Source organism: Cervus elaphus, chromosome 17, assembly GCF_910594005.1.
Source record: "Cervus elaphus chromosome 17, mCerEla1.1, whole genome shotgun sequence".
NCBI lineage: Eukaryota > Metazoa > Chordata > Mammalia > Artiodactyla > Cervidae > Cervus > Cervus elaphus.
The window spans coordinates 21,576,079-21,588,353 of record NC_057831.1 but is presented as its reverse complement, the minus strand read 5'-3'; the positions used below and the strand labels follow the sequence as shown (position 1 = coordinate 21,588,353).

Genomic DNA, 12,275 nt, shown 5'->3' with positions numbered 1-12,275 from the left:
TGCTTGAGAAGAAAGTCATGTGGCTCAGCTGGTAAAGAATCTGCCTGCAATGTGGGAGACCCCAGTTCAATCCCTGGGCTGGACAATCCCCTGGAGAAGGGAAAGGCTACCCACTCCAGCATTCTGGCCTAGACAATTCCACAGACTGTATACTCCATGGGGTCGCAAAGACTGAGCGACTTTCACTTACTTACTTGAGAACAAAGTAGGAGGCATGAAAGTAAAGAGGCATGAGGAAACTTTGGGGAATGATGGTTATGCACATTATTTTGTTTGTGGCAATGGTTTCATATATATATATAGTGTACTGTTTGATATACATATTAAACAGTACACTAAACAGCATATATTTAAAGTATGTCAATGATATCTCAGTAACACTGTAAAATAAAAACTTTACTATGTCAAAGCATTTGCCCCGTTTTGCCTCATTCCATTGTGTTTTGGGATATAAAATATAATACAAAGGAATTTTTTGACCTGCTCATTATACCCGTCTTATACTTTTTTTGTCAAATGTGTGCCTAAGAATTTCAAATGCCTAAGTACTTCCCACTCATGGACACACTTCTGTTTTTCAGATTGAGTACGAACACAGAGCACCAGAGTGCCGTCTGGGTCTGAAGGAAGGCCGTCCATTCTCAGGGGTCACCGCGTGTTTGGACTTCTGCGCTCATGCCCACAGAGATTTGCAAAACATGCAGAATGGCAGCACACTGGTAGGTGCGGCTGAGGGGAGGTCAGCAGCATGTGCTATTGAAGAGCAGAGGACGGAAGTTAGCAGCATTTAATTAGCATGATCTGCTTCCTGCAGATGTCATTGTAGAGGCCAGTGTTTTCATGAATGATTGCTGTTGCAAGTGACCTTATTTGGCATAACTAGTATTCATATAACAGGTTGGCATATCACATCAGTGGAAAACTGTTGAGAAGTACATGAAAATCATGAAAATTCTTGGTACTAAACTGGTGACTGACTATGGCTAGCTATAATTGGATGTCAAAAAACATCTTTCAGAATTTAGTATCAAATATCTGGTAAGTTATAATCAGTTCAGCAAAAAGTCACACACAAGCCAAGATACCAGTCTAACTTACATAGAGAAGATATATGAAAAATGAGTCGCCATTGTCACAGTAACTACTATAGAAGGTTCAAAGTCCAAAACAACCTATTGTAGCTACATATTACAGCCAGTGAAATGAATTGGCCTTAACTGGAAACTTTGCTAAGGGGAGAAAATGGACCCATCTTAGGAGGGAGCAGTGTGTTCTATACCAACAAAACCCAGGGTGTGGCCGTGCACCTAGAGGGATGACCCAGGATGGAGATAAAGAATGAAAAAGCTCAAGTACAGAAATTATAAATTAATCAACCCAATAAGTCATCGGTTCGTGAGATTCTGATGGCAAGAGTACTGGAGTGGTTTGCCATTCCCTCCTCCAGAATGCCAGAGAATTGATACCTTCAAACTGTGGTGCTGGAGAAGACTCATGAAAGTCCCTTGGACAGCAAGGAGAGCAAACCAATCAGTCTTAAATCAACCCTGAATACTCGTTGGAAGGACTGATGCTGAAGCTGAAGCTCCAGTATTTTGGTCATCTGATGCGAACAGCTGACTCATTGGAAAAGTCCCTGATGCTGGGAAAGATTGAGAGCAGAAGGAGAAGAGGGCATCAGAAGATGAGATGGCTGGGTGGCATTACCATTGCAATGGACTTGAACTTGGGCAAACTTCGGGAGGTGCTGAGGGACAGCGACACCTGGTGTGCTGCAGTCCTTGGGGTCGCAAAGAATCGGACATGACTGAGCGACTGAACAATGAGTCATCAACATAAAAATAAGTGTAATTGAGGAAGATGAGACCTAACATGGAAAATATAAGGCAGGCACCATAGTTCTATTACAGAGGAGAGAATAATTCAGAGAGGTAGTAGGCAGTAGAAGTAATTTGAGAAAGCTGGTGTGAAATCTTTGTTGAAAAGCAGAGAAGGTATTGATTAATACCTATGATTTAGAGCAGGGCTTGGACACTTTTTCTGTTAAAAAGCTTTGCAGGCCACATAGGTTGTCTGTAATATTCTTTCGGTTCTGCCCAATAAAAAGTTCTTTAAAAATGAAAAAAAAAAAAAAAAGAAGAAGATTCTGAATTCACTGGCCATACAAAAAACAGACTGCGAGGCGGATTAGCCGCTAACCCAAGCTTGCTGACTTCTGATCTGGGAGAACAAACACGAGGCTTATCATCTACAATATCTTACATCATCACTAATCAGGTATTGAACATCTATCTGCTCATTTGGAGGCGCTGCTAGATTCTGGGGAGTAGGGGAAATAAACGATAGATGGAGCTATAGTTGGTCCTGAAGATAACCAGATTCCTCTTCAGCAAGGAGCTGGAGAGTAGGCAGAGGAAGAAAAAGTATTTAAATGGAGGGGCATTTACCTCTGATAGATTGCGATTTCTGTGAGATTCGATGGAAGGCTGCACAAAAGAAGTAGAAGTGAGTAGGGATAAATTGTGGGAAAGGTGACAGATGCTCAGACACAAGGATTTGGGATGACTTCTGTGTACCATTTTAATACCATCACATGTTAAACTTATTTACAAACATAAATCTAACCATCACATGCCTTTCAATCGTGACTTTCAATGATTTTTGTTACCTTGGGTTTTAAATAACTGTGGTCACATTTTCTCTGTTAATTAAAAACACTGAATACTCAAAGCTAGTATTTCAAAACCAACCAACAGTCTTTCAAAGCCAATGTGATTATGGCCAACCAAAGGAAAAAAGTACCATCAAGTTATCAAAGCAGTAAAAGTAGCTTTTTTCCTTTTTAGAAAAGAAATGAGAAAGAAGAGAAACAATAAGTTAGATTTCACAGAGTATAGAGGAGAGAAAAGAAAGGTTAAACAGCATTAGGTTACATATGAATCAAATCTTCAATTTTACATTATTTAGATTTCACTTTGGTGCAAATTTCCTAAACACAGTTAAGGAGAGTTAGGTGTGAAGAAAGATGTGAAATTTCTTTGTGCACAAAAGTATGAAATGAGGCAAATGTGATATTACCAGAAACAGAGGAAGTCGTTTTGGTGGGGGAACCGTAGTTTCTTTTTGAAGAGGCTTTGCCTCTAGCACATCTATTTCGTAAGTGTGAAAAGTGGAAGATTGCTACACTTTGGGTACAATACAGTTTTTTCCCTTAGAAATGTCTGTGAGGAACAGGGTCACTAACAATTCCTGATAGACTCAAAAAAAAAAAAAATGAACTTATTTATCTTGATGTACCATTTTGATGCAGTCTTCATTAAGAACAGACAAACACGGTTTTATGGTAACAAACCAGTCTAACCTAAATACTGAGGAGAAACTCACACTCACCAGTTTTCATTTGGACTGAAACTGAAGCTGTGGTCTCTTACTTCTCCACCAGGTATGCACCCTCACTAGAGAAGACAATCGAGAAATTGGAGGAAAACCTGAGGATGAGCAGCTCCACGTTCTGCCTCTCTACAAAGTCTCTGATGTTGATGAATTTGGCAGTGTAGAAGCTCAAGAGGAGAAAAAACGAAACGGTGCCATTCAGGTACTGAGTTCTTTCCGGCGGAAGGTCAGGATGTTAGCAGAGCCGGTCAAGACGGGCCGACAGAAGAAACTAGAAGCCAAGAAAGCTGCAGCTGAAAAGCTTTCCTCTTTGGAGAACAGCACAAATAAGAGTGAAAAAGAAAAGTCAGCCTCATCTCGTCCGAAACAGACTGAAAATGCAAGCCAGGCTAAACAGTTGGCAGGTAAATCCAATGTGAAGCACTGTAGATACATGTGTTAGATGACACTTATTTTAAAAGTGAACATTGTTGATTTTGGAAGCTTAAGTTCAGCCATGGTCTTCGTTCTGTACCAGAATTTTCTCTAAGGTAGCAAGGCCCAGGCTTTGTTTTTGGAGATGTAATAAGATGTTGCACCATTAGCCCCAGTTTGAGGAAGAAGTTTGGATTTTGTTCTCTAATAAATGGCAGAGTTTTATGGTAAGTGACGTGGTGAAATTAGTTATTAGCGATGACTGGCAAGCCAAACTGGAGGTAGAGTAACTGATAGTTTGGAGACCAAGGCAGTGAACTGAGAGGGAGATAATAAGAGCTTGAATTTTGGTGTAGTGAAGATGATAGAAGCGAATTCTTCCAAAATGATTATCAATACATCAGTGACAAACCATTAGAATGCAGGAGAAAAAATAGTTAAGGATGACGCTAAAGTTATTAACCCAGATAATAGTACTATTTATTGAAATATGGAAGGGGGAGGGCAGGAGAATGAGATACCTTTCCTTAGCCAGGTTGAGTCTGAGGTATGCAACCGGGCTGCACATATAGTTCTTATAAAACTTTTACCCATCAAAGTAGATCACATCTATAGTTATAGCAATAGAGCATTATTATCAATGCTAAGTGAATATTCTCTTTCTAAAGTCTTGCTTTATGACTATAGTTAATACTCTAAAAAATAAAATCATACAACATGTTGTCCATATCCAAATTTAAGAGGTGGTATTGGCCTAGCCGTAACAAAAGAAAAATGTATATCCTTTGCATTAATATCCTGCTTTGCTTGGAACCACCCATCTCTGCTTCACTAAGGTGAATCCCCCTATTGATTGATTTGTCTCTGAATCTCAGAGATAAAACTAAGTAATTTAGAATCATATGTCAAAGATGTTTAATAAACATTTGTTGATAGGTTGATTTACACTAAGTAAATCCTACCCACTCCCTGATATTTCCTTTAAGTTAGCTATGTAGTATAATCAATAAGAACTTGGCTCTAGTTCCTTCTAACTGGCCTCTGCAGTAATCATTTCAGTTCTCAGAACTGCCATTGCAGCTCCATTTATCTGTTCTGATCTCATATCACTTTTTTTTTTTTAAGTGAAACAGAAGTATGACTTTTACCAGTTTCACACACAAAGCTGAAAGTTTCTTTAAAGTTCTATCTACAACTGTGTGAATTTCCTTCCTGGAAAGCACGCTAATGAAACAGAGTTTTCCAACTGTATAAGGTGTTTTGGGTATTTAAATGAATGACATTTTTTTTTTCTCATAGCATTGCTAAATCTTCCATAACAAATTTTCTTGCTCCTTCACCCATTTAACATTGTTTGCCAGGCAATGGAGAAATAAAGTGAAATGAGACATGATCCTTTCCCTCAAGGAACTGCTTTACAGTGAAGTGAAGAAAGAACTAAAAATGGATAATTCCAGCATCCATTATATATAATTCCAGCATCCAGTATATTATGACTGTTGCTTTATCTGACTGATGTTTGCAGTGACCATGACCAAGAATTACAAAAGCGCTAGAAGCGGGGTTTAGAGAAGGCTTCCTTGAGGAAGGGATGACTGTGTCGAGGAAGGGCAGGGGGGTGGGGAGGACAGGGCAGGGCACTTCCAGGAGACAGCGTGGCGTGATCAGAAGCGCAGAAGCTCCAGAGCACATGATGCTCTCGGTGGAATGGCTTTTGGACGTTTTACGATATTTCCCACCACTCACCCAGTTGTGCCGTTATGGATTCTGCCATTGTATTTCTAACGCTTTAGACACAGAAAATTATGCACGACGGTGATCAGAGAGCTCTGATGTTCCTCTCGTCCTTGTTTGACGGGTCTTGCATAATTCTAGTCCTGGTTCTCACGTGCATGTAAACATCCTCGCTGGCTTTCATAAAATGATAATCAAGCATATTCGCCCCTGCTCTCTCTTATCCTGTCCACAGAACTTCTGCGACTTTCAGGACCGGTCATGCAGCCGTCCCAGCAGCCCCAGTCCCAACCCCAGCCGCAGAAACAACTTCCGCAGCCGCAGAAGCAGCCCCCGCAGCCGCAGCCACATCACCCCTTAACTAATAACTCTCAGTCAGAGTCGGCCAGCTCTTACTCTTCGTCTGGATCCACCAATCTGTACATGAGACGGCCCAATGCAATGAGCCCTTATCCTGGCTCTTCGCACACTTCAGATATTTATGGAGGTGCCAACCCTGTGAACCTCTATTCCACCTCATCCCAAGCTGCAGGTTCCTATTTGAATTCTTCTAATCCCATGAGCCCCTACCCTGGGCTTTTGAATCAGAATAACCAGTATCCATCATATCAATGCAATGGAAACATATCAGTGGACAATTGCTCCCAATATCTGGGCTCCTATTCTCCCCAGTCTCAGCCCATGGATCTCTATAGGTATCCAAACCAAGACCCTCTCTCTAAGCTAAATCTGCCACCCATCCACACGCTTTACCAGGCGAGGTTCGGAAACAGCCAGAGTTTTACTTCTAAATACTTAGGTTACGGAAACCAAAATATGCAAGGAGATGCCTTCAGCAGTTGTACTATCAGACCAAATGTACACCACGTAGGGACATTTCCTCCTTATGCCATGCATGAGATGGATGGCCACTTCATGGGAGCCAACTCTCGATTACCACCCAATTTGAGCAATTCAAACATAGACTATAAAAACGGTGAGCATCACCCAGCTTCTCATTTAATCCATAACTACAGTGCAGCTCCGAGCATGTTCAGCAGCTCCCTTCATGCTCTGCATCTCCAAAACAAGGAGAACGACATGCTCTCCCACACGGCGAATGGCTTATCTAAGGTGCTTCCGGGTCTCAACCACGAGAGAACTCCTTCTGTCCAGGAAGGCTTGCAGAAGGTACACGAGGCTGGCAGTCAGGAAAAGCAGCCTTTGGCCTCCGAGGACCATGATGAGGTCTGGTCTGACAGCGAACAGAGCTTCCTGGATCCTGACATCGGGGGAGTGGCTGTGGCTCCAACTCATGGGTCGATCCTCATCGAGTGTGCAAAGCGCGAGCTGCACGCCACAACCCCTTTAAAGAATCCCAACAGGAATCACCCCACCAGGATCTCGCTTGTCTTTTACCAGCACAAGAGCATGAATGAGCCAAAACATGGCTTGGCGCTCTGGGAAGCCAGAATGGCCGAGAAAGCCCGTGAGAAAGAGGAAGAATGTGAAAAGTACGGCCCGGACTATGTGCCCCAGAAAACCCACGGCAGAAAAGTGAAACGGGAGCCCACTGAGCCGCATGAACCTTCTGAACCCACTTACCTGCGCTTCATCAAGTCCCTTGCTGAAAGGACCATGTCCGTGACCACAGACTCCACAGTAACTACATCTCCATATGCCTTCACTAGGGTCACGGGGCCTTACAACAGATACATATGATGTCGCCCCTTGAGTTGGTTACCTCATTTGAAAAGACCACAACCAACTTGTCCGTTAGTGTAGTTCTCATGACGTGGGCAGTGGTGCAAGGACACAGTAATCCTGACAAATGTGGTGGGAGGAACCTCGGCTCACCAGCAAAACAAGAGGTCGTCTTACCATAGCACTTAATTTCCACTGACTCCTAAGTGGTCACAGATGAAATCTAGGCAAAAGACCAAAGCATTCTATGCAAAAAGAAGGTGGAGAAGGAAGTGTTCCACAATTTACATTTTTAAACACTGGTTCTATTAGTGGACGAGATGATATGTAAATGTGATTCCCCCCCCCTTACAACTCTACACATCTGTGACCACTTTTAATAATACCAAGTTTGCATAGTCATGGAACACAAATCAAGTACTGTAGTGTTACAGGGGCAGGAATCTTAAAATACCATCTGGTGCTGAATATACAATGTACTGAAATACTGGAATTATGGCTTTTAAACATGCAGTTTTTACTGTAATCTTAATATTAACTTTTATTTATCGAAATAGCTACAGGAAGCATGAATAGACAGCAAAACACTGAATTTGTTTGGATGTTCTAAGAAATGGTGCTAAGAAAATGGTGTCTTTCACAGTTGAAAATTTAATGCCTTTATATCATCAAGATGCTATCAGTGTACTCCAACGCCCTTGAATAATGGGGGTACCTTTTCATTCAAGTTTTTAATCATAATTACCTATTCTTACACAAGCTTAGTTTTTAAAATGTGGACATTTTAAAGGCCTCTGGATTTTGCTCATCCAGTGAAGTCCTTGTAGGACAATAAACGTATATATGTACATATATATATACACATATGTATATGTGCACAAACATGTATATCTATAAATATTTTAAATGGTGTTTTAGAAGCACTTTGTCTACCTAAGCTTTGACAACTTGAACAATGCTAAGGTACTGAGATGTTTAAAAAAAAAGAAAAAAACGTTTACTTTCATTTTAGAATGAAAAGTTGATTTTTTTAAGGAAAGCTTTTAAAATATTTTTGCTTTTAGCCATGCATCTGCTGATGAGCAATGTATCCATTTTTATTACAGCCAGTTAAATCCAAAATGGGGCTTACTGGATTCAAGGGAATACATTAGTCCACAAAACACATGTTTTCTGGTGCTCATCTCACATGCTATACTGTAAAACAGTTTTATACAAAATTGTATGACAAGTTCATTGCTCAAATATGTAGAGTTTTAAGAATTTTCTATTAACTGCAGGTAATAAATAAAAGCATGCTACAGACTCAACAAAGCTAGTTCACTTAAGCCAATGCTATTTTATGGATCTGTATGGTTCCCTTTGGTGAACCAAATGGCATTCTGCCTTTGTGTTGATAATTGTACATTTTAATGTTGTCATTTCTTAGCTTAAGTGTCCTCTTTACCAGAAAGATTGAGCAGACTGATGCCTGCGTAAGATGAATAAACAGGGTTAGTTCCATGTGAATCTATTAATTAAAAAAAATTTAAAAAACAGGCAGCTGGTTTGCTGTGGTGGTTTTAAATCATTAATTTGTATAAAGAAATGAAAGAGATGTATAGTAAGTAAATTAAATTGTAAACAAACTTTTTTAACGCAATGCTTTAGTATTTTAGTACTGTAAAAAGAAATTAAATATATACATATATATATAAATATATATATATATATATATATAGATTTGAAACAGAATTCACATCATGATGGTGCTACTCAACCTGCTACAAATATATCATAATGTGAGCTAAGAATTCATTAAAGGTTTGAGTGATGTTCCTACTTGTCATATACCTCAACACTAGTTTGGCAATAGGATATTGAACTGAGAGTGAAAGCTTATAGCATTGTGTACCATCATTTTTTTCCAAGGCTTTTATTTTTTTTTAGTTAAAAAAAAAAACATACCTTTTTCCAATACTTGATTTCTTAGCAAGTATAACTTGAACTTCAACCTTTTTGTTCTAAAAATTCAGGGATATTTCAGCTCATGTTCTCCTTATGCCAACATGTCACCTGTGTTCATGTAAAATTGTTGTAGGTTAATAAATATATTCTTTTTCAGGGATTTAACCCTTTTATTTTGAATCCCTCCTATTCTACTTGTATATGTCCTGATGTAATTAAAACTAATCTTGTAAATCTGTTGGCTGTTTTTATTGTAAAGAAAAACATTTTAAGAGTTTGGAAAATCCTTTTGACTGTTTCAAGCAGAAAAAAAATACATGAAAATAGAATGCACTGAGTTGATAAAGGGAAAATTGTAAGTCAGGAGTTTGGCAAGTGGCTGTTGGCTAGAGTCTTTAACTCTCTAAATAAAAGATGTTTTGATCCTGTAATCAATATAGGTACAGATCCACAGGACTTTTCTACGTAAGAAAAACACTTAGGGGGATGGCGTGCAATCAACTGTACAATTATGTCTTAGTCTGTGTACATTTTTGCTTACTAACATTTCAAATAAATTCTTAATCAGTGGAGGCCTTTGTGTTTTATTGTTCAAATCTTCATGGATTTTTTTTTTTTTTTTGGTCAAAACATGGCTTTTGTCTTCTAAAAAACTTTTTTTCTCTAGTTTTTGGCTGTGACCAGTTTACAAGCATTTCAAGAACATTTGCTTTATATATGTCAAACTGCATGATTTGAATGTTTTGCATATGCCATGTATCTAACCCCAAATATTTGGTTACTACATGCACATTTGTTGGTTTTGAGTCATCCATCCCTAGATGAGTGAATATTTGGTTTCTGTACCAATCCACTGTCATTTGTCAAACTGCTGGCCAACAGAGCAGGAAGTATAGTTTGGGGAGTTGAGGAGAGGCTAGGTAGGAAGGAGAAGAAATTAAGTGGCATATTGTAAATATCAGATCTATAATTGTAAATATCAAACCTGCCTCAGAATGAATGGAAAGCAGATCTCCAATTTGCTTATATAGGAATATCAGGTTGACTATATAGCCATACTTGAAAATGCTTCTGAGTGGTGTCAACTTTACTTGAATGAATTTTTCATCCTGATTGACGCACAGTGGTGTACAGTTCACTTCTAAAGCTAGTGGTTAACTTGTGTAGGAAACTTCTGCAGTCTGACACTAAGATAATGAGTTCTGTGTGCATTTTTCTACGCTTTTTTTAAAAACTTATTTTCATGAGATGTTTGGTTTGTCTATAAAAATCTGAGGATGGTTATAAATACTGTAAGTATTGTAATGTTATGAATGCAGGTTATTTGAAAGCGTTTATTATTATATCATTCCTGATAACGCTATGTGAGTGTTTTTAATAAAATTTATATTTATTTAATGCACTCTAAGTATTGTCTTGTTGTTGACGTTTCTGTTCACTTCCTGAATTACTGCCACCTCAGTGGGGCAGAAAGGAAAGAAAAACAGTAGCTTTTTAAAGATACTTTTTAGATGGTTATTCTTAATAGTAAACTTTATCTAAGGTAGCATCCAAATAATTAAGGCCAAAATATTTCAATGATTGAATAGCTACTCAGCTGACTTTTTTCTCAAGCTTACTCTTTAACCTACGCACTTTTCACGTGTAGCCAGTGTCAGGAATGGAGTAACAGCTCCTCTGAGGACCTCAGCTGACCATCCCTCCTGGTGTACAGTCTCTGCACCATCAGCGGCAGCAGAGACCCCAGAGTTGAGTTCACATTGCTTAAGTCTAAGGCCAGCCCTTTTCTCAGATTCTCATTTTCCTCTTCCTGATCGCTCTTAATGGAAAGTTCCTCTCCCTGCCGATCAGAAAGGCAGGCAGTGTTAGGAAGTGGGGAGGGTGGCCTGAGAAGCCCCAGACAAACATGCATGTCCACATGCACCCACGTGGCTTCAGGAGGCCGGAAGCCAGGTTGTCCTGCTCTGTATCCCTTCCCTGTCCTGTGAGCCACTCCTCACACAGCCCCTGTGCGCTCCTGCTGAACACTGCATAGAAACGCAAGATAGCAAGCCCAGTTACACGTTCTAATTACCTTGAGTCTTCCAACCGTCGTCCCCACCCCTTCTGAAACTGGTAGAGAAATCATTTACATCATGAATGAAGTAAGGAATTCTTTCTCATATTTTTCTGTCAAATAGTCATTCTTGAACCCAGAAAATGACTGCCATTTAATAACCTTTGAACTCGTTGCCTGGGTGATTCCTCTAGCATTCTACTCAAAGCCAGGGTGTTAAGAAGCAACGTCACCATTAAAGAGCAGGAATCCAACCATTTGTGGGTTTTGTTTTTGTTTTTAATTTCTGAAGATGTTGTCAGCTCTCATTTCACAGTCCATCCTCTGGCTTAACCTTGGGAACTTCTAGCTCTTCAGGTTTGCTAGCCTGCACTGTTCCAGGCAAGGGGAATTTAAGATTCTGTGAGTGCAAAAGCTCTTCCTGCCAGGGGCCTTCCTGATCTCACTGGCGTGGCAGAGGCTGGTGATGCCAATGCCCCATAAATGAAGGTGTGGGCCACTTTGCTGCTTCCGAGCCTGCAGGTGGACTTGAACCCGGGAGACAGCTGCCAGTGACAGACGAGCCAGCGTCAAAAGCTTTATTGGCCACTTGCCTCCTCTGGAAATAACTGCCACGAATGAACCTTTTCATGCCAGCAGGCATGCCCGCAGCTGCCGGGCCACACAGGACCGCTCACTCCTTTCCTCGGGCTCTTCAGTTGCTCTAGTGTAAAAACCCTCCTGCTTTGGGTAATTCGAGCTTCTATTCCTTTCCATCAGCTGTGTAAGAACCAAATTCAGTGAGAAAAGACCTTATTCATCCAGGCAGCTACTGTTCAAGCTGCAGAGAATTTTTAATTGGTTTTGTGGGTCTAAAGGCCACCTGGAGGCGAGTGTCCAGCATCTTTCTCAAATCAATGCAATGGGAGAGCGCTGGCCACAGGAAGACACTTGCTAACTAACTTCAGTCTCAGGCTTTGCAGTAAGGGGTGGGGCACTTCCTCCCTGCCTCCCTCCCGTGAGAAACACACTCTCGAGTTGTTAGAGTGGTGAGAAAATGTTCACAAAA

General features: G+C 40.3%; 1 protein-coding gene across 2 annotated transcripts in view; it reads left to right on the top strand.

The window, feature by feature from the left end:
* The window catches only part of TET2 (tet methylcytosine dioxygenase 2), a 133,734-nt gene extending 123,161 nt beyond the window's left edge, over window positions 1–10,573 (top strand). For both annotated transcript variants that reach the window (XM_043871471.1, XM_043871470.1), the window contains 3 exons: window positions 582–719; window positions 3,443–3,797; window positions 5,777–10,573. In XM_043871471.1, the coding sequence (XP_043727406.1) occupies window positions 582–719; window positions 3,443–3,797; window positions 5,777–7,242 (1,959 nt within the window). In that variant the 3' untranslated portion in view covers window positions 7,243–10,573. The remainder of the gene's footprint in view (window positions 1–581; window positions 720–3,442; window positions 3,798–5,776) is intronic.
* Window positions 10,574–12,275: the final 1,702 nt, after the last annotated feature.